The sequence below is a fragment of the Balaenoptera musculus genome, chromosome 1 (genome assembly GCF_009873245.2).
Source record: "Balaenoptera musculus isolate JJ_BM4_2016_0621 chromosome 1, mBalMus1.pri.v3, whole genome shotgun sequence".
NCBI classification, from domain to species: Eukaryota; Metazoa; Chordata; class Mammalia; order Artiodactyla; family Balaenopteridae; genus Balaenoptera; species Balaenoptera musculus.
In genome coordinates, this window is record NC_045785.1 from 36,882,803 (window position 1) to 36,909,367 (window position 26,565).

The window sequence follows — 26,565 nt, forward strand, 5'->3', positions numbered from 1 at the left end:
ACACATGGAGAAAGATAAGTGTCCTGAGAGAAAGGGAGAGTGGAATTTTCACATGGCTCTTATCTAGCTTGATTAGTGAGGAATGTACTGAAAGGTAGGCTGCTGGGCTTGGCTTTGCTAGTTTCTAGTTCCTCCAGGTTTGCCAAGACTCAGGCCCTGGTGATTCCCTGCCTCCCTTGGCCTGGGACGTCTGTATGGGCCTGGCGCTGCTATAAGCCTGGGTGACTCACTGCTCCAAGCCTGCTCACTGCTTCTGGACTGGGGCTGGGGTCTTGGAACAGGGACATTTGGACACAACCCACATTGGTTTCTGTTCCCAGCTGTGCCTGCAGTTTGTGATGAAGGTGCTGGATGTGGAGCTGGTTTGCGAGGCCCTGCAGGTGGGTGTTGCTGGACAGGCTTGCAGGTGGTCCCCCTGTGGAGGGCTGGGCTACATGGCCTCTCCAGTCTCAACCCGACCTCCCTCATTCTGCTCTCAGATTGCCGTATCCTTTGGCCTGGGACCGCTGCAGGAGCGCTGTGTAGCTTTCATAGAGGCCCACAGCCAGGTACAGCTCCCGACCTGCATACTCCCAACCCCACGCGCCTCATCCTGCTCCCCCCTGACCCAATCGCGGACCCACAGGAGACCCTCCGGACCCGTGGTTTCCTGGAGCTGTCGGCACCCGCGTTGCTGCTCCTGCTGCGCAGCGACAAGCTCTGCGTGGACGAGGCCGAGCTGGTCCTGGCAGCCCGGAGCTGGGCGCGCGTGGGCGCGGTGAGCGGGAGCTGAGGGGAGCGCGGGGTGGGGCCGCTGAAGGAGGCTCGGGCCGCAGGAACCCGGCGAGCGGGCGGCTGGGCAGGTGCCCCCGCCCGCCTGGGCTCAACGCTGGCGTCGGCAGGCGGTGCTGGAGCGGCCTGTGGCCGAGGTGGCGGCCCCGGTGGTGCGGGAGCTGAGACTGGCCTTGCTGGCTCCGGCAGAGCTGAGCGCCCTGGAAGAGCAGAACCGGCGGGAGCCGCTCATCCCGGTACGGACGCGGGGAACACGGCTCAGATTCACTCCGTGGCGTGGGGGAAAGGGCGTGGGGCGCAGCCCAGGATCTGCGGGATGAGGTAGGCATTGCGTGACTCCGCCGTGACTCGCCTCCCCTGCAGGTGGAACAGATCGTGGAGGCGTGGAAATGCCATGCTCTGCGGAGAGGGGATGCGGCCCGGGGCGCCCCGTGCCGCCGCCGGAGGGGTACCCTGCCCCGGGAGCATCATCGCTTTCTGGACCTGCCCTTTAAGTGACCAAATGCCGCGACTTGCGAGGAATTCTGGGCCTCTCCTAAACTACAGCTCCCAACATGCTCCGAGCTCGGAACGGGTTTCCGCTCCCAGAATGCCCGGCTAGCGGGGCGCAGGAGGGGCGGCAGTCTGACACGCGCAGGCGCTGTGGGTGAGGTTCCGGGGGAGGGCGGGCCTGAGAGGCGCGTTAGTGGGCTGAGCCTTGGCTTCAAGGCCCTCGCAAAGCCGGCAAGTGGGTTCCTTCGCGCTGTGCTCTGGTGTTACAGCCGGCCCTTGGGCACTCTCTCCCGCCCTGTTTACTCTTTTAATTCCCACATATCTTTTCAGCTCAGCCCCTTCTTTAACTCCAGACCTGCCTCCTGACGATCTCTCTCTAAATTTCCTACAGACACCTCAGACTCAATCCAAAATTGAGCTCACCCCTCATCTTTCTCCAGTTTTGCCCCCATCGTGTTTCTCATCTCCGTGGGTGCCCAAGCCAGAAGTCTACCGCTCATCCTTGCTTTATTCCTCTTCCTCACATCTGCCTCCCGTGGCTTCTACCTTTTAGGAGGCTGAAAGTTAGCAGAATATGCCACCCCAAAATATGCCTTTTTGGCATAAGGTTATTTTAAGCTGATTATTTTGAGAAAAGGGAGAAGTTTTGAAAACAGAGAAGTTACCCTTTTGTAAGGGAAATTTTTAGAATGGAAATCTCCATTTGTAAGGGTGTCTCCCTCTCTGTACCAGGATGACTAACTCACAGGAGAATCTTCCAGTGAAGTCAGTGAAATCTGCTGAATAAACCTTATCCTTGCTTTTGGTGCTTTTTCCTGATGGCCTTCCTATAACTGGCCTCCCCACAGTTTTCTTTCTATTGTTGTTAGCTGAAGGAGGTATTTAAGCAGGTATTTTAGGCCACCTCAGGGAGTTACTCATTTTCCCCTGGGTATCTCCCATGTATACATGAGATATACATGCTAATAAACTTCTGGGTTTTTTTGTTTTCTCTTGTTAAGATGTCTTATTACAAAGGTCTCAGCCAAGAGCACAGAGAGTAGAGAGAAAATCATTTTTCCTCTCCTACAAGATCTTTCCAGCTGGTTCAGTTCTCTCAGCCCAATTCAGCCAGTCCTATCTGTGGCAGGAATCACTGCCACAGGCTCTTATTAATCCTCCTGCCTTCACTCCAGCGGCGACCCCCTCCCCAACCATTTCGCACACTGCTGCCAGACTTGTGTAAGATTGTCAGCCCTACTCTCCATACTAAGTTCCTCAACATTCCCACTGCCCTCAGGACAAAATATAATCTATTTCACTTTTAGGGAACTCAAAATTACTAGTGGTTCCAAACATTAGCAACTCTTCTCTCAACTACTGCCTTTGCATAAATTCACTGGTCCTGAAGGCAATGGTCCTCTAGCTCTGGATTTACTGTCTTGGTTATTGAAGACTCCCCATGCTCCCCTTTCATTTGTTACACATTTTTGTCTTCCTGAGGATCTGAATCTCCCTGGAGAAAGATCTCTGGGGCCTGGAGTGGTGCCTTATTCATTTCTACTTCCCCAGTCCCTGTCACATAATCAGTGCTCTGTAAATGTTCAGTGATGACTTTGCTTTCTTATTTAAATGTTATTTTATTCCATTAAGATACTATCAGTGTGGGGCTTCCCTGGTGGCGCAGTGGTTAAGAATCTGCCTGCCAATGCAGGGGACATGGGTTCGAGCCCTGGCCTGGGAAGATCCCACATGCCTCGGAGCAACTAAGCCCATGCACCACAACTACTAAGCCTGCGCTCTAGAGCCCGCGACCCACAACTACTGAGCCCACGTGACACAACTACTGAAGCCCCTGTGCCTAGAGCCCATGCTCCGCAACAAGAGAAGCCACCACAATGGGAAGCCCGTGCACCGCAGTGAAGAGTAGCCCCCGCTCACCGCAACTAGAGGAAGCCCGCGTGCAGCAACAAAGACCCAACGCAAAAAAAAAAAAAAAAAAAAGATACTATCAGTGTGAAATTAGGGACAATTAACTTTTTCTTTTTTTTGGCTGTGCCTCTCGCCTTGTGGGATCTTAGTTCCCCAACCAGGGATCGAACCCGTGCCCTCTGCAGTGGAAGTGCAGAGTCTTAACCCTGGACCACCAGGGACGTCCCTAATTGGAAAAAAATATTCTGCTTTCTCAGGGATTTTATGTAAAAATATATTGCACATGGATTAAAAATAGTTATTTGCTATTATTTCTCAAGACTGAAAATGTGGTTACCCTCAGTACCACTTTGTTTGGATAATGAAAATTGAAGACAAACTAGTCCTAGAGGACTGGTTTAACCTAGAGGGCTGGTTAAATTAACTATGGTATATTCCTACAGTGATATTAAAAAATATCCATGATTGGGACTCCCCTGGTGGTCCAGTGGCTAAGAATCCGCCTTCCAATGCAGGGGATGCGGGTGCTACCCCTGGTCGGGAACTAAGATCCCACATGCCGCGGGCAACTAAGCCTGCACGCCACAACTAGAGAAGCCCGTGTGCCACAACGAAGAGCCTGTGCGCTGTAACAAAGACCCAGCGCAGCTAAAATTAAAAAAAAAAAAAAAATCCATGATCTTTGGTAAGAAAAGCACAGTGCAGACCAAGTAGAGCATGATTCATTTTGCTGAAAGAAAAGGTAATATTGAGAGGAAAAAGTTTTCCTTGTTCCTCTTCAGGTCCTTGGCTGGATCTGAAGATTAAACTGACAAAAACAATTAACAGGAGAAAAGCATACAATTTTTTAAAAAAATAAATTTATTTATTTATTTGTATTTGGCTGCTTTGGGTCTTCGTTGCTGCGCGCAGGCTTTCTCTCGTTGTGGTGAGCAGGGGCTACTTTTCGTTGCGGTGCTCAGGCTTCTCATTGCGGTGGCTTCTCTTGTTGTGGAGCGTGGGCTCTAGGCGTGCGAGCTTCAGTAGTTGTGGCACAAGGGCTCACCAGTTGTGGCTCACGGGCTCTAGAGTGCAGGCTCAGTAGTTGTGGTGCACAGGCTTAGTTGCTCCGCGGCATGTGGGATCTTCCCAGGCCAGGGCTCGAACCCGTGTTCCCTGCATTGGCAGGCGGATTCTTAACCACTGCACCACCAGGGAAGTCCCTACAAATTTATTTAATGTAAGTTTTTACGTGACATGGGAGCCTTCATAAGGAAATGAAGACCGAAAGAAACAGTTAAGCCTGAGTATTTTTTTTTTTTTTAATAATTTTTATTTTTATTTTTTATTTTTTTATTTATTTATGGCTGTGCTGGGTCTTCGTTTCTGTGCGAGGGCTTTCTCTAGTTGTGGCAAGCGGGGGCCACTCTTCATCGCGATGCGCGGGCCTCCCACTATCGCGGCCTCTCTTGTTGCGGAGCACAGGCTCCAGACGCGCAGGCTCAGTAATTGCGGCTCCCGGGCCCAGTTGCTCCGCGGCATGTGGGATCCTCCCAGACCAGGGCACGAACCCGTGTCCCCTGCATCGGCAGGCAGACTCCCAACCACTGCGCCACCAGGGAAGCCCAAGCCTGAGTATTTTTATGCTAGGTTAAAGGGTAGTAATCTGGGGGGAATTTAGCAAGACTTTCTCGTTAGAATTCTTCTCAGCGTCTCCTTGCCTTTGGAGATAAGGATGCTCATTTCCTCTCAGTATACTAAAGGCAGCTCTCACTTGAGGGTTTTATGACCTGTTTCATGGGGGGGGGGGGTGTCGGGCGTTGGGGGAGTGAGGAGGTCAGAATGACTTTCCTGTTTTCTCAAACTCCTTCAGCTTAAAATACTCAATATGTGGAGGTGCCATATTTTAGGATAGCATGTCCTGAACCCCATCACTAAGTAGCGCAGTGATGAAGAGTACGCCTCTTCTGGAGCCAAGCTGCCTAGGTTTGAATCTCAGCTCCATCACTTTCTGGCTTTGTGATTTGATTGAGGCTATTTAACTTTCTATGCCTCAGTTTCTTTATTTATAAAATGGAGAATGGAGATAAAAATAGAATCTATTTAGTCAGGTTCTCAGGAAGATTAATTTTGTAAAGTGCTTAGGACTGTAGTGGGACAGTACATGTGTTTAGAAAACAAATCTCTTCATTCATTTGTTACACAAATATTCATTGAGTGTTCATGGGCTAGGCATTGATTTAGAGTCATGGGATCTATCAGAGGACAAATCAGGTAAAGTCTCTGCCTCACAGAACCTACATTCTAGGAGGAGAAAGAGCAGACAAGTAAAGAAATGCATGTACGATATTCCAGGGCAGGTTTGCACTCTGAAGAAAAAGCATGTTACACAGCGATGTGGTGGTGTGATCGGATTTACATTTTAAACAATTACTTGGCCTTTGTGTGGAGAATTGGGACAACGACGGTCAAGGGAGTGGGGTGGGGGGGTGGGAGGCTTTTGCAGGAATCCAAAAACTCTTGTACCAGCTTGCTGGCACTGGAGGAGGAAAAACATATGCGGTTGCATGAAGCATATGCTTTGAATATGGGAAGTCAGTGGGAGCAGCTGCTGGCTGTGAATTCGGAGGACACAACGTAGAAAATGATATTCACTTAAAGCCACAGATCTAGATAACCTCCCCTACTGTAAGGTTGATCTAAGACCCAGCGACAAGAAAACATATTTGCTAGCTTGCCCTGTCCTCTCAATAATGCTCTTTCTGTAGAGCACTTTTCACTGAGATTCTGTATTATGTACCCAATTTTTTTTTTTTTTTTTTTTTTTTTTTAGTTCTTGGTTCCACCAAAAACTTAACCTCCTTAAGAGAAAGAACCGTGTACATTTACACGGAAAACTGGCATCGAGCGAGCATTGAATGGGGACAATCTGACCAAACTGCCTCCTCTGCTAGTTTTGGGAAAGAAACCGATGAGCCTGTTTGGAAATGAGCACTGCTGCGTTTAATCTCTTTCGCTGTACATCGTGCCAAAAACGTTCCGTGCTTTTTTACGCCTTCCTTTATTTAGTTAACTTCTTCACCTACTGCGAAGCTTTGGAGAGAAACTGGCAGAAACACAGAAAAGGCATACCTCGCAAAACGAAGTAAATAATTGAAAAAAAAACTCCAATAACCGAGACGGGATTTCTGTCTAAATTCCCCCGGGTAATTACAGACAAGTTGTCAAAACGCAGAAACAAAGATTAACTTCTCGCTTTTTAACTCCAATATGTACCTCTTCTAAAACACACAACCTCAAAAACTTAAGTAGACACTCAAAACTGTTTCTCTCCACGGAAATCTTTAGTAAAAAGCGAAAGATTCACATGATATGAAAAGAAACCACAATATGCTTACTCGTTTCCGCTTGGAACACTCCCAGAACAACGTAACACTCAGACCACTTACGGTTGCTCCGCTCCTGCGCGGTTCGCGCTCCCTGAGTGGAATTTACACAGACCATAGATTTCTAATAGGCACTGTCCCCTGCAACAGTGGACAAACCCCGTGGTGGGAACTCAAGCAGCATGAAACTGTCTTTTCGTGGTGCACCATGGGTATGCAAATCGCAGGCGGTTCCGGCCGCTGGGCGGCACCAGCCGCTGGCCGGGCAGGGCGGCACCGTGGGGACCCCAGGGCTGCAGCGCTCTCTCGTCGCTGTGGGTCCGCCCGGGAGCCGGCGCTTCCTTACCCCGGCTGAGGTTAAGTCCTACTATTCCGTACCCTCAGGGACCGCCCCCAACCCTGCTCTAGGGACAGAAGCAGAAACGGTAGAGCACAGACACTCAGGGACTTTGGGACCATGTAGGAGGCAGGTCACCACTCCTTCTGGAGGAGATGACATCCAACTTATCTGCAAGGATGGTTCGGGTTTATGGGAAACGTGTTCTCCGCAGAGGGAATGGCCTCTGTGAAGTTATGGGTGGTGAACATAGAAAGTAATCAGTCTGTCTGGAGTAGAGTGTGGTGTGTCTGAATGAGGGTGTGAATCCAGCCAGTCGCTGTCCTGAGAGAGCTGGGATGACGGCAGAGGCTAGATCGAGTTAGGCCTGGAAAGGGCTTGGCTTTGATCTTGTGATATCAGTGATGGGGAGCCATGAACGGGGCTGAATAGTGTGCGCTGCCACACAGGGTGGGCTGTCCTGCAAACACTGGGACTTGTCCCCAAGACTGGCCGTGGTCAGTGCCCCGGAACTGACCATTCCTGGGGTGGTCCGGCTCCAACTGGCTGGAATCCTTCGGCTGCTGCCACATCAGGACACTGTGCAGTGTTTCAGGGTTATTCACTAAGCATGCAGTTGGAGCACAGACTTTCAGCATAGCTAATATCCCACAAACTACAGAAATAGCACCTATGAGAAGCCGGGTGATGTCTTACATAAATATTTCATTTAAAATCCTGAAAGGAAAAACTAGCACCCTACAAGATAGGCTCTAATCTTCCCATTTCACAGATGAAGAAGCTGAGGCTCAGAGAGGTTCTCTGACTTTTCCAGGTCACTCAGCTGGTAAGTGGCACCGATGGAGTGACATCTTTTGCACTATTCCAGCCTGGTGAGCTCTCCTGCTCTACCCAAAATCCCCTCCAAAGTGACCCAAACACTACTGGCTCCAAATCCAGTGTCCATCCCTTGGGCATCCTGGAGGCATCCCCTACTCTAGGTTCCAAGCCAACCGCCTGCTTCTCTTAAGTCTTCTCAAGCATCTTAGTGTTGATTCAGCTGCAGAAGTCTTCCCCCTACCCCCCCCACCTCCCTGCCCACTTTTGGTCAGAACATGATTTTCTGGCCTTTGGCCTGGTGGGGTGGAGTGTGAGAAGGCAGTACTCTGGGGGTGGGATCGTTCCTGGTGAGTGGGTGGCTGGAACCCAGGGTGTGTATGTGTGTCAGTTGAGACGGAGCCCTGGGATAATTGGAGAAGGGCAATAAAAGACCTCCCCCACCTCATGCGTCAGATGAGACTCTGTACTCTACACCCAGAGGTGTGGCCAGAATCTTCCAGGCCTCTGTATAGTGGGCCTGTTCAACCTTCACAGAACAAACAGCTTAAATACAGAGCCTCACTGGTTGCTAATGCAACCTCAATTTCAACAGTGCCCTTACTGATCCCCTAGCTGTCTGGCCAAAGATGCCTCTGGGGCGCCAAGCTGACTGCTGACTTGCAGGGGCCTCTGCCTTGGAGGTTGGTCTGGGCACAAAACTCCTAAAATACCTCCCTGCTATCCCCATCTCTGTTTCAATTGGCCACCTTCTTCTTCTTTTTTTTATTTTGGCTGCGCGGCTTGTGGGATCTTAATTCCTCAACCAGGGATCTAACCCGGGCCCAGGCCGGCAATGAGAGTGCCCAAGTCTTAAGCACTGGACCGCCAGGGAATTCCCTCAGACGCTTTCTTGATCTGCTTCCACTTCTCCTCTCACCTGTTGCCTGGCTGTGTCCCTCTGCCCATCCCCCCATGCCGCTCACAAAGGAAGGTGGGTGATGAGTCTGGAGAGGTGCACAAGGCTGGCTTATGATGGCTCTGAAAGCCACACAGTGGGGTTTGACATCAAAAACATTTGTATCATTTTGTGTACTAAGCACTTCAGTCAGACCCTGTTACCAAGTATATGACCAACACATGGGCTGAACATCATCTTCACGTGCCAGGTGAATAAACACACCAAGGACTAGGGTAGCCCCACGACCTGTGGCCCCGACGCCTCCACTTGCAAACTCACAGCTCTATCTGAAAACAAAGCGCCAAAGTCATTTGAGATGAGTTCATATAGAATATATTTCACTTTTAAAAATAAAACTTTCAGCATAGCTAACATCTATACAAACTACAAAAATAAACGTCTCCATATAAATAATTTATGTGGTGAGAGGTGGGCAGGGATACAGAGAGCCTACCCAGGACTCAGCAAGCAGTGGGGGACCAGGACTGGTGAAGGGTGCTAGAGGATCCCTCAGGCTTGGTCTGCTGGGGGCAGCAGGGTGGGGTGGGAGCGGGGACAGGGCTGCACTGCAGCCTGAAGTGCTTGCTGGCTTTCACCCCACCCGGGCATGGGCACAGGCACGGAGCACCCGGGTGTGCAAGGCTGCTCACAGCCTAGAGGGTGGTGGTTTTGTGTGGATCCCAGGGAGGTCTGTGATGGCTGGGTCGGGGAGGGGATGGAGGCAGACAGCAGCAGCAGCAGGGCTCCCCAGGAGTCTGCCCTGCGTTCAGTAACACCCCACGGCTTCCCAGTGCCTTCATGTGGCCTGAACGGGGTCTCCATGCTTCAGCTGCTCTTTCATCAGATGGCTGGACATGGTCCCCTAGAAGTAAGGTTGCTGGAGCCACTGGCAGCTGGTGTGGCAGCAGGGGACCAAGTAGGCTCTTCAGAGGCTGGGTGGATGTAGGCACCAGGCAGTGGAGGTGGGCGGAGGGCCACGGTCATGGAGGTAGTCACTCTGGCAAAGCTCTGGGGAAGGGTGGGGGCTACCCCCCACCTGAGCCCTCCTCCTTGTGCAGCTGGTGGGCTCAGGACCTCTGGGCTCTCCTTGTACATCTGTACCACCTTGGGGGAGACACCAGCCCCAGTGAGCCCAGGGGCTACTGGGGACACAGCCCCCTTCAGCACCTCCCTGGTTGGGAAGCTGGGGTCTTTGGCGGCTTCCAGCAGGGTACGAGAGCTGACAAGGGACAGGATGTCGAGGTCTGGGGCAAACCCTGCACCTAAATGGCTAAGGTGGGTCCCATGAAGAAGTCAGGAGGGCTGAGGGGTAGGGACATGATGTCTGGGCGAAGGGGGAGGCTGCCACCTTCAGTTGGTGGTACTTATGGGGAGAGGTCCCTGTGAGTTGAGCCCTGTCTGTTGGCCGCTGAGGGCATTTTGCCCTGGCTCTGTTCCACCCCATCCCCTGGGCTGGGAGCAGAAGGAGGGTGGTCACCTCTGGTGGGGGGCCCAGGATGGACAGCAGCACAGGCAGCAGCACGAGCCCATGGAGGAGGCCTAGGAGTGTGAGTACTGTCAGCACCACGAAGAAGTACCTGGAGGGGGGCGGTGTGTGGGGCCGGTCAGCCTGGGCAGGTCCTGCCGCCAGTGCAGGGCAGCCCTGCCGCCTTGCCCCGAGCCCTCCCCTACCTTACAATGAAGTCAAAGTTGGAACCAGCAAGCATGAGCAGACCCAGCAATGTGGAGATGGCCCCATCGGTCACCGGGGCCAATGTGTGCTCTAGGGCCCGGGCAGCCCGGAGGTTCCGGCTACCCTGGGAGGTCAGGAAGCCCTGGGGGAATAAAGCGGTCCTGGAGCTGCTCCTTGGCCAACCATGGCCAGCTCATCTGTGTCCCCAGGGCTCACCCATGCCTTGGCCCACAGAAGGCCAGGTGAACCGAGTCCCTGGGAGCTGCCCAGGACACAAGCACGAGTCCATATAGGTAACACTGTATAGATGAGTGAGACACAGGGATGTCTAGAATAGGTTGGCAAACTACAGTCTGTCCCATGTTTTTTTGTAAATAAAGTTTTGTTGAAACACAGCCACACCCATTTGTGCACATAGTATCTATGGATGCTTTTGGGCTACCCCGGCAGAGTTGCCACAGAGACGATATGGCCTGCCAAGCCTAAAATATTTACTATCTGGTCCTTTACAGAAAAAGTTTGCCAACCCCTGGTCTAGAAGGATGGACACCAAAGTGATAACTTCTAGGGGTGGCATTTCAGAAGATTTCTAATTCTTTCCTGGTACTTTCTAGCATGCTGACATTTTTTTGTCTCCCAAGGAGTATATATTATTCTTATAAGCGGAAAAATGATAAGGCTTTTATGGGGGAAGAAGGGAGCTGTTTGTGGGGTCTGGCCAGGTCTGTGCTGGAGCTGCCAGCTGGTCCATGCCCCCCACCCCACCCGCACTCCTCCCCCGCCAGAGACCACAAAGCTGTGAGAGAGGCCTGCCTGCCTCTGTTCTAATATCTCTGTCTTGGTGGGATCTCGCCATCCAGCTACCACCCCATTTCTCTGATCCTCTTCACAGTAAATTCATCCGAAAGAATTGTTGGTTCCCATTTCCTCACCTTCCATTCTGTCCTCCCTCACCCCTTTCTGGTCAGGCCTTTGTCCCTCCTCCCTACTGAAATGGCTGCTTATTTATTTGTTTGTTTACTTGTTTATTGCTTATCTCTACGCTCTAGAATAAGCTCCTTGAAGGGAAAGCCCGTCTGTAGTGCTCTTATCTCCTCAGTTCTTAAATAGTACCTAGCACACAGTAGGTGCTTGATCAATATTTGTTGAATACCAAATCAGCTGGCCCACCCCTCCCCTAGTGCCTGTGCTCACCAGAGCCACATGGACCGTGAACTCGACACCAATGCCTACAGACGCCACAAGGATCACCACGGGGATGGCGCTCAGCTTGATGCCCAGGAAACCCATGATGCCAAAGAGCTCCATGGTCATCACTGCCAGGACCAGTACCTGGGGAGGGCAGGGCTCACCCAGGGCTCCTGGGCAGGGCAGGGGGGGAGCTATGGGTCTCTCCAGCCCCGCCCCTGCAAGGACTCACTATGAGGGAAGCTGCCCAGGGGTTGAGCAGCAGCAGGGCGCAGACGAGGAAAGTGCACACCAGCAGGATGCAGACTGCCAGCAGGAAGCAGCGCCGCAGGCCCAGATACTGCTCCCAGAAGAGGAAGGGGGAGCCGCTGGGGTAGGCGCGCACCCCGGCCCGGCCTGCCTCGGCACACGCTGCCCGGGCCCCCTCAATGGTCTCCACGAAGTCTGCAGTCTTCTGGAGGCCGTGCAGTAGAAAGGGGAACTGGGCAAACTCCAGGGGCTGGGCCGCGGGGACTGTGGAGGGGAGGGGGTGGAGGGAGAGGGAGGGGTGGCCAGTAAGCACAGGGAGCCGTGGGCAGGGCCTCAGGGGAGGGCCTGTGTGGGCCCAGGCCTAGGCTCTTCGGGCTCCCCTGGGACTCACTGCGAAGGTTCTCCCCGGTGGTGTCGTACTTGTCATGCAGCCACTCGGGAGGTGGGGGGTAGAAGTTGGCCTGTGAGGCTGCCAGACCCAGGGGGTCACTGCTCACCCACATGGTCAGCCCCATGTAGAAGAGCTCAGGTGGAATCAGCCCATCCTTGTCCACCAGCTTCCTTGTGGTCAGCTGTAGAGGCGGAGAGAGCTGAAGGCTGGGCCCATGGGGCCTGGAGCCCCTGGGTGCTCCCTGACCTTTCCAGTCCTCTCCCAACCTGGCTGAAATCCAGAGGCTCCTGGGCATCCCCGGTCTGGATGAGCAGCTTGTAGGCTAGGGCCCCATCCTCAGAGCCATTGCGGTATGAGTGGCGGGTGATGTGCCCAGAAGCCCAGTCCTGGTCAAACGCAGCCTGGATTCCTGGGAGAAAACAGGGTGGGGTCCGGTTGGCCTGGAGCTCTGGGAGCTCCTGCTGGCCGCAGCCCTCCCTGCCGGTCTCCTTGCCTCTCACCCTGTAGCCAGTTGCGGTAATAGTGCAGCCAGGTGCGGGGTGCCTGCGTGGCCGGTGGGGGCAGCACCGCCTTGAGGGAACTGAAGCGCTGGTGCAGATCAAAGAGGGCGCGTTGGGAGTGGGCGTAGTCAAAGCCACCCTGTGTCACCAGGGCCACCTCGTACAGAGAGAAGTACCTGAGCTGGGCGCTCAGGAAGGCATGCTCCTTGGTGCCCCGAGGCACCACATCTGTCAGGGCCAGCCCATCCTGCACCAAGGTCGATCCATAGAGGCTCAGGCCCAGAAGAGCCCCAAAAAGTACCAGCACCATGGCCTGTGGGAAACGGCAACTAAGCTGGAGGCCCAGGGATACCCTTGGGCCCTCAGATGTTGGGCTAAGCCCTCTTCCCTTCTTGGGGCCCAGAGACACCTAAGAAGCCTCTGCTGTGTCTCACCTCGACCTGCCTGGGCCTGGAGGCTTACCTTGGTGTGGGACTGGAGCAGCAAGGGTGCAAACTGAGATCGGGCGAAATGGGCAAGATTCCAGCGGGCGCAGGCCAGGGACTTGCAGGCTGCCTTCTGCCTTGTCCCCTCCTCCTGGCCTAGAAGGTCCCGTGTTGACCCTCCTGGGCTGAAGAGCTCAGAGGCCAGTGGGTCAGAAGGTGGGGGCACCAGGTGGGCTTGGGGAGGCAGGATGGTGACCACATGCTGGCTGCTGGCTTCACAGTGCGCAAATGCCTGAACAGTGGCAGTCAGGTGAGCAATGCCCACTGGTACTGTCCTATCCCCCAGCTCCTGGGGCAGAATCTGAATCACCCGAGCAGAGCAGGGGCTGGAAGAGGCAGAGAGAGGGGGTGATGGGTCTGTGCCTGGAAATGCTGCTGAAGGGACAGGACGGGATGGGGCCAAGGAAGGACGGCCTGGTGGGGTAGGGATACCTAGAGAAGCAGCAGAGCACATCAAGGCGCTGGCAGTGGCGCCGGTGCAGGTCCAGGCTGAGGACCGCTGGGAAGACAAGCATCATGGCTGCAAAGTTGCAGCCAACCACTACTGCCGCCTGCGGGATGGACAGGAGGGGCACAAAGCCTGGATGAGGCCTGCCCCGGCTCCATGCCCACCCTGAGCCCGGGCCCCGTTTGTGAGGCCTCACCTGCAAGGAGAAGGCCCGCAGTGCAGGGATGGGAACTAGGGCAGCCATGAAGAAGGCGACCATGTTGTTGATGGATGTGAGTGCAACGCTGGTGCCTGTGCGCTGCAGACACTCACCTGTGCGCTCCTGTCAGGACAAGGCAGCGTGAAGGATGGCAGAGGTGGGTAAAGGAGCCTCATAGCAGCTAATATGTATCGTACTGTTCTAAGTACTCGACTTGAATTACCTCACCGATCCTCACTACAACCCTTACGACACAAGCACTATTATTACCCCTGTTTACAGATGAGGAAACGAGGCACAGAGAGGTTAATTACCAGCCCAAGGTCACTCAAACCAAGAGGCTCTGAGCCCCTACGCAGCACTGCCTCAGATGAGCCCAGGCTGGAGGACGAGGCCTCACCTGGAGAGGGGTGCCAGGTGGAGCCTCTGTGAAGGCATGTGCCAGCAGGAATATGTCATCCACGCCAATGCCCAGTGCCAAGAAGGGCAGCACCTGGAGGGGCACGGGGCGGGCAGCTGGAGGAACCGAGCAGCCTGGGCCGTCGGCCCCCAAGTCTGCCCCACAGTCTTGGTGTACCTGGGTAGTGGCGGCATTGAAGGCGATGCCGAGCAGGGCGCAGAGCCCGAGGCCCGAGGCCACCGCCAGGGCCACCAGCAGCACCCCGGCGAGGCCCACGGCACCCTGGGACTGAGCACAGTCCCACCGCAGCATTGTCACGCAGGCGTAGGCCAGCTGTGGGGAGAGAGGGCAGTCTTGGATAGGGGCTCCCAGGGTGGGGGCCGGTGGCGGGGGACAAGGTGCCAGGAGGACCCACCATGAGCAGGTAGCCTCCCACCACGCGGGCAGCGCTGACTTCAGAGAAGGCGTGCAGGATGTCATCCAGGGTGGTGGAGGAGAAGGCGTGGATCTGCTGGGACGCGTTCCCAGGCAGGGCCTCCTGCGCCAGCTGGGGAGACAGGGCGGTGTGAGGGGCAGGAGGCGGCAGCGGCCTCAGGGCACCGCGCTCGCCGTCTCCACGCCTCCACACTGACCTGCACGAAGCGCCGCTGCCAGGCCTGCAGCACCGTGCTGGCCTGCTCCTCGCTCCAGCCGATGTCGTGCGTCTGGTAGTCGCCCCGGAAGTGCTCATAGAGCTGGCGGGGACTCATCAGCAGGAAGGTGCTCTGCAGGGCCTCTGCCCTGGTTGGGGTACAGGAGAAGTAGGAGTCAGAGCTGGTCTGAACACCCAGGAGGGGGTGTGCAAGGGGCTTTTGCCAGAGTTGTCTGGCATCAGGGTGTGGCTCCCCATACCTGGGGTGCCCTTACCAACTCCCAGGGGAGGCCCTACCTCAGCAGCTGTCCTCGGGGGTCTCTGGCCAGGCCTCCCAGCAGCAGTTCCTCCTGCCAGTGCATGAACTTGTGGGAGAAGCCATGGCAGCCCCCGCTCAACTCCTGAGCCACATTGGGAGCCTGGAGGGGGACAGCGGAGGGGCTCATTACTCAAGGCCCTGGTTTTGGATAACTGGGTGTCTCTGGGCTGGAACCTGCAGGAACCATGCTTGCCACGGAGCTCTGTGGGCCTGGAGTGTAGATAACTATTATGCTGAGCCTCTTGCCTGCTCTGTGAGGGAGCAGCTAGTGTCCTGCAGAGAGGAGGCCACAAGAGGGAGCTGAGGCCTAGAGACAGGCTGCGGGGAGGAGCGGGCATAACTTTGGTGGTTTTGGAAAAAGGTCCACGTTCACAGGGCCACACAGACACTCAGGAAATTAGGTATGATACTCGTGCTTAGCTAATTTGTCCTGTTTCCCTGTACACGTATATTTTGATGAAGTCCAGCCTTTCTGGGCTTAGAAAAGGACAAAGGGATTCATAGGCCACTTGAGGGTTCCTTAGCAGAGCTGAAGAGGAATGGAACCCTCTAGGTGTCTAGCACAGTGGGGGCAGGGTAACAACGTCCAGGAAATGGGGGGCAGAGCACAGAGCAGTCTGCTCTCTCCTAGAACAGGGGAACATATGAGGGGAAAGGGAAGGAAAATAACCTTTCCCTGGCAGACCTGGCTGGAACCCACCTGCCTGCTGTGATGGTTAGGGGCACTAGATGGGCAGTGGAGGTCGTCAGGGTGCAGACAGGGCCGCCCCACGTAGGCCTGGCCCACCTGTGCCTTGTCTAGCAGCTCCCGGAAGCCCTCAAGGGAGGCAAAGGGGCCCAGCTCCTCCAGCAGCTGCTCTGGATCCAGGTTGGTCCACTGGATGTCGGGGCGGCCCCTGCAGGGGAGAGCCCATAGTTGGTAAGGATCAAGGATCAATGCCCACCCTCCAAACCACTGCTATGGGACCCATGTAGTAGCCCACCCTCCTCCTAGCTGCTCATCTGTCCCTCTGTGTGGAGGGTGGTCAAGGCTCAGCCCAGCAGGCTGCTGCAGTGAGCTGTGGACAGATACCTGGGCTGAGATGGACCTCAGACAGATGGTACTTAACACAATAAAAAGGCCCAGAAAAGCCCTACTGCATTCCTTCCCAAACCGTCTACCCTTGGTTCTAATACATAACCATACAGGCACCTGCTTAGAACAGGTTTTCTTTCTGGCCTGGGTCACAGCTGAGCTGACACCTAGCTAACTCTCCCTGGCAAAGTCTTTCTGGGGATTTTTTCCTTCCTTTGTTCAGATCTTATAGATCTTCGTGTTTTGTCTAAATAAGACAGGTCTGCCTCTCGTTCGGAGGTGAGGCGAAGGGGGATGTGGAGAGAGCCCTGAGGCTGCCGGTGCTCTGACCCTGGCCTGGGAGGTAATTAGGCCCTGGGTGAGCTTTTGATCATCATCTTTACTCCCACCCTTCTTTCTGCTGGGGAGGTCCTGGCAGGGGATGAAGCAGGGTCCTGGGAGCAGCTGTGGCAGCACTCACGGCAAGTAGGCAGAGCCCCCTTGGAGTTTGGCTCCTTCCCAGAAGCAGTCGAGGGGGGTGAGGATCACGCAGGGAAACAGCTTCTCAATCATCTGCCAGGGACATCCCAGGCCACATCAGTCCTGTCCCTGGGCTCTTTTCTCCATGACCTTTGTAGGATGCCCTCTGCAATGCCCCCACCTCCCGACGCCCCACCCCCACCCCCACCCCCCGCCGTCTCTCCAAGCCCTCCCTTACTGCAGAAAAGGCTCCACCTCTACCTAGTCTCAGAGAACAGCTCAGGATACTCACCCGCTCAATCATTCCGTTTTCAATTAGGGGAACTCCTGACTTGTAGCAGATTTTGTTCAAATCCCAGGACCTGCAATAACCAGGGGCACAGGACATCAGCAGAAGAGGGGGATTCCCACTCCAGCCCTGCTGCAGCACCTCTCACCCCCAGCTGCTCAGGGGCTCAGCCAGACTCACTTTCCATAGAGTGATACTTGCACTTTACTGGCGGTGAGGGCTGCCTGGAGGTGGAGGCCAAGTGCCTCAGGCGTGAGGACATTCTCCCCCTCCTGGCGCGGGGTCTGTATCAACATCTGGGAGGTGTATGCAGCCTCCTCCCCCAGCTTCTCCTTGGTGTATTGCAGCTCTTGGCTCACCCGGCTGCCCGCTGCCAGAGCAGAGAGAGAAAGCTGGGGGGAAAGAGCCTCAGTGGATCAGAGCTCCGGGGGCCGTGGGACCCTAACCCACAGAGGCCTCCCAGGACAAGTGGGAGAAGCTTCTCCCTGATGGCCATGCTGACTCCCCAGGCTCCTGGCCCTCTGCTTGGAATCTGGAGTGGAGAGGTCCAGCTGTGTGGCTCTGTGGAATTCTTGTGGGACCTAAGGTTTAAGCATGAACCCGGCTGGCTGGGTTTGGAGCAAATAACTTTAAAACGAGAGATCAACATGAGCTGGGCCAGGGTGGGGTTCTGGGGGTGTCCTGGTAAGGGAGCCCTCACTCAGTCCCTCTCTACTCTGGTGGGGAGGACAAGGAGGGACAGAGGGGCCAATAGGGAGGCTGCCATTGGAGGGTCTCCTAAAAGAACAGATCTAGCACTGGGGCTGGTTCCTAGTTCAGGTTGTCCCAGGCAGTGGTTTATATCCATACGCTTTTTTGCAAACCGCTCTGCAGAGGGGTGGGGGGTGCCTGGCAATAATGGCTCTGTGGTGGCACAGGTGCGGGGGAGGGTCAGACGGTCTTTCAGTGTGATGCTGCCAACATACTGCTTCCACTCATGGATCCTGGCAGGGGTGACATCAAAGTGGGCCTGGGGAAAAAGATCCCTTTCACCAGTCTCTCTGTCCAGACAACGGGGAGTCCCGGCGCCAGGCCTGCCTTCATCTCCTTGATCAAGTCCTGCATTGCACTGGCCACGGAGGCCAGCTCTGTACCTGGGATCTGGGGAGGCGGGGATGCTGTGAGGGATGCTATGACCTGACTGTGGTTTGGGGGAGGCGAGGGCCAGGGCCAAACCACCCCGGAGGCTTTGTGGACTTGGCCTGGTCTTAGACCCATAATCCTGCTTCAACCCATCTGGGGCCTCTTCCTGTAGGTCACTGCCACCCTTGGGGCCCAATGGACTGCTTCTCTGAGACTCCAGCCCCACCTGGGATTATCATGCTCCCCAATCTCTTTTTCAAACCCACACAATCCCCTCACTCATGCGAGCCCCAAACCCTTGGAAACTCCCCGTCACAGATTCACCCATATGCTCACACCTCCCATCCCCACAACAGTCTCACACAGCCATCATCCTGCCTTCTCGGCTGGCAATTCCACCTACTCTTTTTCTTCCTTTCCTGACTCCCCACTCCTCTGCAGTAGGCTCGTACTGCAGTGTTTATTTCACCAGGCTTGGGCCAGAGGTGCCACAAGGAGGGACAGGAGGGGAGGGCAGAGATAAGCTCCTCACAGTAAGTGAGTTTGCTGAGGGGAAGGAGGCATGGGAGAAAGAAGGAACCCGGACAGAGCTAATAAGAAAGCAAGAGAAAGAGACAAGCACAATTTAAAATACAGCATCAAGGGAGTTCCCTGGAGGTCCAGTGGTTGGGACTCTGCACTCTCACTGACGAGGGCACGGGTTCGATCCCTGGTCAGGGATCTAAGATCCCTGCAAACCGCGTGGCGTGGCCAAAAAATTAAAAAAAAAAAATACGGCATCAAAGAGAATAAGGAATCCTCAGAGAAAATGAGGAAGAGAAAAAGATAAGTCTTCGCTGACGATGATGATGACAGATATGAGGACAGATGCACTAGGATGTATTGTGAGGCAAGAAGAGACGGGGCGGGGTGCCACAAAGGCTCTGGACAGACCTGGCTTTGGGTCTGGGCTCTGATACTTGGTCTGTGCTTGAGTAAATTACTTAGTCTCTCTGACCCTCAATGTTCTCATCTGTGAAATAGAGAAATGCCTACCTTGGTAGAATTAGAATCAATGCAAGCAAAGTACTTAGGAAGTTGTACAGAACACAGTAGGTACAGATATGGAGTTATTATTCAATAGCTGCTGGGAGAGAAATGATATGATGGAAAAATGAGAAAGAACTGGAGAAAAAAAGAGACTGCAAGTGAGTGGGGAAGAAGCAGGGGGAACAGGGGAAGGAGACATCAAAATCATCACATTTGTTAAAAACTTTACAAAAGGGGCACATATATACAATGGAATATTACTCAGCCATAAAAAGAAATGAAATTGAGTTATTTGTAGTGAGGTGGATGGACCTAGAGACTGTCATACAGACTGAAGTAAGTCAGAAAGAGAAAAACAAATACTGTATGCTAACATATATATGGAATCTAAAAAAAAAAAAAAAAAAAAAGGTTCTGAGGAGCCTAGGGGCAGGACATAACGATGCAGGAATAAAGACACAGATGTAGAGAATGGACTTGAGGACGTGGGGAGGGGGAAGGGTAAGCTGGGACGAAGTGAGAGAGTGGCATGGACATATATACACTACCAAATGTAAAATAGATAGCTAGTGGGAAGCAGCCGCATAGCACAGGGAGATCAGCTCGGTGCTTTGTGACCACGTAGAGGGGTGGGATAGGGAGGGTGGGAGGGAGACGCAAGAGGGAGGAGATATGGGGATATATGTATATGTATAGCTGATTCACTTTGTTATAAAGCAGAAACTAACACACCATTGTAAAGCAATTATACTCCAATAAAGATGTTAAAATAAATAAATAAATAAAAGCCACTGAACTGTGGAAAAAAAAAAAAAACTTTACAAAAGGGAGGATATAACTGGTTAGCCAGCATGGAAAAAGAGTCCACTTTATAGGTAATCCAATAAATGCAAATTAAAATAGCAATGAATTATCATCTTTCAAATTAGCAAAGATTTAAGAATTGGTAGTACTCATTGCTGGCTTACAGGAATGCATTCTAACTTACCTACCGCAGGAGTGTAATTTGGTACAATATTTGGGGGAAAGCAATACTGCAGTATGTTTTAGGATCCTCAGAAATGTTCATAATCTTTGGTCCAGAAATTGCACATGTAAGGACCTGTAAGCTATTGTAGGGACTCAAGCTGTCTCTGTGTGGAATGGGAGCCATATTATGTTTTAAGCAGAGAAGTGAGATGACCAGGCTTTTTCATCACCTGATATATTCTGGAGCTGAGCTGTGAATGATGAATAGGAGTTGGCCAGGGAAAGAAGTCAGGGAAAGGGGTTCTGGACCAAGTGTGTGCAGGTAACTGTAAGAGGCTCCGTGTTGCTGGGCTGCTAAGAGTGAGGCAGAGACAAAGCTGGATAAGCAACCTAGAGTATGCTAAGGAGCTTGAACTTGGTTTTGGAGACTCCCCGGAACCCAGTAGAGAGTGGTGGAAGGGCTCTAAGCAGGGATTGACTTGGCCAGATTTAGAAGCACCACAGGAGGGCAGTGCGGAGGCAGATTTGAAGGTGAGGGGGAAAGATCAGTCACTTAATAGACCTCGATTTCCTGGGCCATCCTCTGAAAGGCCTAGTATTCAGGGCAGCTGGGCCCTTCCCCAGCCTTAGGAGGTGAAATTTGATTAGTCTAATAAGTCAATCACAGTAATTCCACCGTCTTTGCCAAGTGAAGGATTTAGGCATAGGATGCTACACAGTTCTTGCCAAAGTATAACCAAATGGGAAGTCGGTGGGGGTGGATGGTGGGGAGGGGTAGATGGTGTATTTTTCCTCACTTTCAAAAAGGGATGCGGGGCTTCCCTGGTGGCGCAGTGGTTGAGAGTCCGCCTGCCAATGCAGGGGACACGGGTTCCAGCCCTGGTCTGGGAAGATCCCACATGCCGCGGAGCAACTGGGCCCGTGAGCCACAACTACTGAGCCTGCGCGTCTGGAGCCTGTGCTCCGCAACAAGAGAGGCCGCGACAGTGAGAGGCCCGCGCACAGCGATGAAGAGTGGCCCCCGCTCGCCTCAACTAGAGAAAGCCCTCGCACAGAAATGGAGACCCAACACAGCCAAAAATAAATAAATAAATAAAATTAAAAAAAAAAAAAAAAAAGGGATGCAAGACAGGGATGACTTCTCTTTTCTACCACTGCAGCAGCCACCTTGGGAGAAGGAGGTGATAAGCCTGAGGACAAAAGCCCAACATGCAGAAGGCAGAGGACAAAGACAGAAAGAAACTGGGTCCTTGATGATGTCCTTAGATTGCTGAATTATCCATCCTGGAACTTCTCTACTGTCTACTGCTAGACTCCTTGTTGGGGGGGATAATAAATCAGTCTTCTTCTTCCTTCCTCCCTCTTTCCCTTTCTCTCTCTTTCATGTGGCTAAAAGCATGCTAAATGATACAATCAGGAGTGTACTGCCAGGCCTCAACTAGAGCAACAGCTGCAAGGGTGGAAAGGAGGGATCTGAGAGAAGCTGAGAAGGAAGAATTTTAATTGTTTAGTGACCAATCAGGTGAGCAAGAAGAACTGAGGCTGACTATCAAGGTTTCAGACTTGGGTGTCTGAGTGAATAGTGGTTCCACCAATTGATATGTGGCTGTCCCCTGCCTTCCAGACAGAAGGGCTGTATGCTCCTTATCTTCAGGGACAGCTCCAGTTTCAAACCATCTCTATCACTGTTCCTGTAAGTACTAGTTGGGCTACATGCTGTGATTTTCCTTTTCTTTTCTTTCCTTCCTTCCTTTCTTTCTTCTTCTTCTTCTTTTTTTTTGCCCGCACCACCTGGCTTGCGGGATCTTAGCTCGCCGACCAGGGATCAAACCCGGGCCCTCGGCAGTGAGAACGCGGAGTCCTAACTACTGGACCACCAGGGGATTCCCTGTGATTTTTATTTTAGAGAAATTATCTGAGTCCTTCAGCTTTAATATTGATCAGGAAGGAGAAGTCACATTCCAAATCTCACCACGGCAAAGCTGGAGAGTCCAGAACTCTGATAGCTAATGTCTAGCTTCTTTCTTTGCTTTCTGTATTAACAAAACAGGAAAGGAATGGAAAATACCCTTCAGTCTTCACTGCCTAGGGCATTGCTGGAAGAAGCCTCAACAACAGATGTACAGAGAAAAGATCAGGTCAAGATCACTGCTTTTACCTCACCCATAGCCCCAGCTAATACAGGGCAGAGTGATATTCTTTTTTTTTCAAAGTAATTTCTTTCTTTTTTTTTTTTAAATAAATTTATTTATTTTTATTTTTGGCTGCATTGGGTCTTTGTTGCTGCGCGCAGGCTTTCTCTAGTTGCACTGGCGGGGGCTACTCTTCATTGTGGTGCGCAGGCTTCTCATAGCAGTGGCTTCTCTTGTTGCAGAGCATGGGCTCTAGGTGCGCGGGCTTCAGTAGTTGTGGCTCGGGGGCTCTAGAGCGCAGGCTCGGTAGTTGTGGTGCACGGGCTTTGTTGCTCCGCAGCATGTGAGATCCTCCCAGACCAGGGCTCGAACCTGTGTCTCCTGCATTGGCAGGCGGATTCTTAACCACTGCGTCACCAGGGAAGCCCCAGAGTGATATTCTGACATAAAGAGAAAAGACCTAGGAATTGATTACCACCCTCTTATATCACCCTCGCACAAGCAGCAGCAAAAATCCAGTGGGATCTAGCCTATCCTGTGCTGGAGTGTAGGAGAAAGGATGAGGAAACATGGAGGTTCAAGCAGTGTTTAGATTGGGAAGATCTGGGGAATGGAGAACGAAGAAGAGGTGGGAGACAGCCTCTACTGTGGCAGGAAATCCAAGAGTCATTTGGGACCACCCAGGCAGCAGTAGTGTGGGTGGGGCTATGTGCATGTGCGTGTGTGTGTGTGTGTGTGTGTGTGTGTGCGCGCGCACGTTTGTCTTGGGGCTGGGGGCAGGCAGGCACAGAGAAACATCTGCTCTGGACCCCAGGGCTGGCCTAGAGTGTGTATATATGTGAGGGTCTGCAGAGGGCTGGGGGGTTGGGTGGGGACGGGGTGTGGGAGCCCAATAGGCAGGCAGGCTCCAAGAAACATCTGCTCTGGATCCTAGGGCTTGCCAGCATTTAAAATAACTCAAGGGTGTGAGAGTCTAACCTGGGCCCTGCCTTTGGGTGTGCGCCAGGGCTGGGGGAGGTTTGGGCCAGCCCACAAATGTAAATTTCCCAGGAAAAAACAGAGGGGAGTTGGACTCTGTTAAAGGGTTGCCATACTAGGCTCCAGGAAAAGAGAGTTATGTCAAAACTATTAATAAGAAATTATTTTACTCTAATGCTTCCATTAGGAAGTGAAGATCTGGTTCCATTTGACTCTGCTGTTGCCTTGAAGTACAGATTCTGTGCCACTTTTCCACTAAATGGTTGCAGGGGACCTCGCCGTATGGGACCTCTCCCTGGAGGCCTGCCAGATGATTTACTGTTTCCCCAGCCTTCTAGTTCTAACTTTTCTGATTCTCCTAGTTAGATGCGATCTCTCCCTGCTTTCTTTTATACAACATAATCATTTTCTGCTTTGTATTATATTGTATATTATATCCCAGCATATATTTTACTTTCCTTGCTACTGAAAGATGGGTCTTGCTTTAGTTGCCTTTACAAGCACTGCAGTGCAGTCAAATACATATGAAAGATTGCCAGTAAATGCTAAATAAACACACACGCACTCACAGATAACTGTTCCATATACCCATTCACAGGGTTCCACCATCTGCAGATGTCCATTTATGGTGTGAGAGGGAGCAGGGCTCCCAGATGCTCAGGCTCTGGCAGGCAGGTGCCCCCTCCAGACCCAGCGCAAAGCCCACTAGAACTCAGTAGCCAGCTCCTCACCCTATTCTCACCATACCCAAGCAACTATGGCCAGTGTCCACAACTCACCTTCCACCCAGAGCTGTTCTAGGTCTGTCTCAATGATGGCCACGCGGAGACCCAGTGCTAGGGCCCCAAAGGCCAAAAGTCCCAGGAAGAGCACTTTGCCACAGTGTCTCTGGATCCCGCAGCCCAGAGAGAAGAGCAGGCCCTGGAAGTAAGCACGAAGCCAGAGTGGAGCCTGAAGGCTCCCAGCTAGGATCTGGGATGGAAAGAGAAGGGTCAGCCAGGCATTACTGCAACAACGCATGAAACCTTTACCTCTTCTCCTTATTATACCCTCTACCAAGCTCTAGCTTCTTGGTTTCTGGATACAAGACAGACACAGGCCCAAACTTGGAAAAAATTTGACTCCATTCCCTGCCTCCCACCCAATATACACCTGAGGAAGGCACAGATTCCTTTTCTGAGATAGGATACATATACACACACCTGTTCTCAGGTGGACAGAGGTGGACACAGACACACCTACTCTCACCGGACAGAGCAGGAGGAGACACGGACAGACAGACACACAACACAGCTTTCCCGGGCGAGGGCCAATAACACATGGCATTTAAGAGACATCACACCTTGCCGAGTGACAGACCTGGGGTCTCTAGACCCGGTCCCTTCTTCCGGCTTCCCCTCCACTCACCTGGGGTGCTGCAGATCGAGCTGGGGGTGTGTAGCCCGGGGGCAGCTCCCCGAGGGGTGGTGGCCGAGCCATGCTGGCGGGGATGGGGGGCATGGGCGCCCCCAACCCGCGTTATCTGGGAGCCCCCATAGGCTGGCCTGGTCCCGCGTACCGCGAGGTCCCGCGTCGGAATTCAGTGGGGCCGCTTAGCCGCGGGTACGGGTGTACAGTGGCGTCCGTGAGCTGTAGGAGTGCAGGGCGGTGCGGGCCCGGGGCGCCGAGCCGGAGTCGGTCCCGCGTGCAGGAACAGCTACGCGACGCCCGGCGCGGCTCGAGGTGGCGACCGCAGTGTCGAGGAGGCGTCTGTAGTCCAAGAAAAAGGGAAGGGCCGGGGCTAAGCCCTCCCTTTGGCTTAGTCGCCGGCAAATTACCCGGAGCTGCGCGGCTGGATCCGTTGCTAGGCAACGGCGCCGCGGGGGGCGGGGCAGGAGACCACCCAGGCAGGGCCACCCCTCTCCTCGCTTCCCCGCCCGCCCGCCCGCCAGCCTGCCCTCGGGGAGGAGGAGGGAGGGAGAACCCGGAGAGGCGATGCGTTGGCCAAATGTAAGTCAGGAGAGACCAATGCTGAGAAAAGGTATCTGCTGGCCGACGCAGCCAAGACCCAAAGACTGCTTTTCACAACTCTCTGCCTCCATTCTCTCCCCCTTCAGTCCACTCTCTCCACTGAGGCCAGTCATCTCTCTAAAATGCGAATCTGATGACAGCTGCAAAACACAAAGCCCACTTGGAGCACAGGGCCCTGCAGGATCTAAACAGTCTTCCCTCCCATAGTTCCTTCACACCCACACAATGTTCCTTCCAGGCCTGCAGAGCCACATATAGTTTCCTAAACCCACCATGTTATTCCATGTATTTCTGCCTTTGTACATGTGGCCCTCTCGTTTTGGCAGACCACCTTCAAAACGGAGCATGAGGGAATTCCCTGGCGGTCCAGTGGTTAGGACTCTGCGCTTTCACTGCCGAGGACCCGGGTTCAATCCCTGGTCAGGGAACTAAGATACTGTAAGCCTCGCAGCACTGCCTGGAAAAAAAAAAAAAAAAAAGACCCAAAACTGAACATGAATCAACCATCTGCCTTTGAAGTCTTCCTTGAGTCACACCACCCCACCTAACGGATAGTTGCTTCTTTGTGCGCCTTATAACACTCAATTTATATATTTATTATTGCACATGATACAATTTATGTACTTGAAAGTCTGCCTCCCTCACTAGAGAGTAAGTAGGTGCTCAATAATTGTTGAGTGAGTCCTTTGAGAGTTGCACAAACCAGTCTTGGAAGTGACTTGGAAACAGAGCCTAGTCCCTTTATTAAACTTTCATCAATTGTCTGGCCTCTTGAGTGTGTTTCTGCAGGTTCCTGACTGATTAACACTGAGTGGCAGAGGAGGGTAAAATCAATATACTAGCATGTAAAGTTTGGGAAAGAGAAAAAGAATCTCCAGTAAACTCATTACTCTAACACAACTACTATTATCTCTGGCCAATTTCTTGGTCAATTCTTCCAGACTTGTTTATGATTACATCACAAACATTTCATGTTACTACATAGTCTTTGTATCAGTCATTTGGAGAATGTCCTTAGGACAGATTCCCAGAAGTGGGGGTGTTTGGTCAAAAAGTATGAACATTTTTATGGCTCTTGCTACACATTGCCAAACTGCTTTTTGAAAAGTTGTGTCAATTAACATCATCTCCCTGGAGATCTCTCTTCAGTTCTGGTGAAAGGGGAACTTTAGGCCAAGGGGGTGAACACCTAGCAGGTTTGCCACTTCCATTGGTCCATTCATCCAGCAAAATGCCTTGGAGGAACCAATACATATGTGATGCTGTTGGCCAAGTAGTGACTACACAGTAAGGGCAGCGTATGTGCATAGCACTTTGTTCCTCCCTGTCATAGAGAAGAGGGTCCTGTTGTGTATAAAGAAAGTGTACCCTCAGCAATTATCTGGAAA

General features: G+C 52.9%; 2 protein-coding genes and 1 non-coding gene across 11 annotated transcripts in view; 1 reads left to right on the plus strand and 2 right to left on the minus strand.

Moving 5' to 3' along the window:
- BTBD19 (BTB domain containing 19) overlaps nt 1-26,565 on the plus strand; it is an 89,401-nt gene that overhangs the window by 3,522 nt on the left and 59,314 nt on the right. The window contains exons 5-9 of one of the 5 annotated variants that reach the window (XM_036859850.1): nt 321-380; nt 480-548; nt 626-757; nt 882-1,007; nt 1,135-2,233. In XM_036859850.1, the coding sequence (XP_036715745.1) occupies nt 321-380; nt 480-548; nt 626-757; nt 882-1,007; nt 1,135-1,269 (522 nt within the window). In that variant the 3' untranslated portion in view covers nt 1,270-2,233. Of the gene's footprint in view, nt 1-320; nt 549-625; nt 758-881; nt 1,093-1,134; nt 2,258-5,986; nt 6,097-26,565 lie in introns of those variants that run through there. The other 4 variants (XM_036859861.1, XM_036859854.1, XM_036859840.1 and 1 more) reach the window with 4 other exon arrangements.
- On the minus strand, nt 6,428-6,545 carry LOC118887533. Its single transcript, XR_005018021.1, has one exon. It is a non-coding gene; the product is annotated as a U5 spliceosomal RNA (small nuclear RNA).
- On the minus strand, nt 9,012-25,016 carry PTCH2 (patched 2). Of its 5 annotated transcripts, XM_036859802.1 has the most exons (22): nt 24,575-25,016; nt 23,947-24,139; nt 17,118-17,307; nt 16,941-17,010; nt 16,650-16,741; nt 15,815-16,010; nt 15,093-15,214; nt 14,797-14,944; nt 14,580-14,711; nt 14,342-14,497; nt 14,165-14,257; nt 13,762-13,887; nt 13,550-13,668; nt 13,095-13,443; nt 12,633-12,945; nt 12,399-12,541; nt 12,133-12,313; nt 11,725-12,005; nt 11,499-11,636; nt 10,304-10,446; nt 10,110-10,209; nt 9,012-9,736 (listed from the first exon to the last, which is right to left on the minus strand). In XM_036859802.1, the coding sequence occupies exons 1-22, from the start codon at nt 24,665-24,667 to the stop codon at nt 9,473-9,475; spliced, it is 3,642 nt and encodes a 1,213-aa protein (XP_036715697.1). In that variant the 5' UTR covers nt 24,668-25,016; the 3' UTR covers nt 9,012-9,472. The 5 variants fall into 5 exon arrangements, 4 of the variants coding, with proteins under 4 accessions (XP_036715697.1, XP_036715687.1, XP_036715678.1 ...); XM_036859792.1 differs by having other exon boundaries at nt 13,550-13,887; nt 15,902-16,010; XM_036859783.1 differs by having other exon boundaries at nt 13,550-13,887.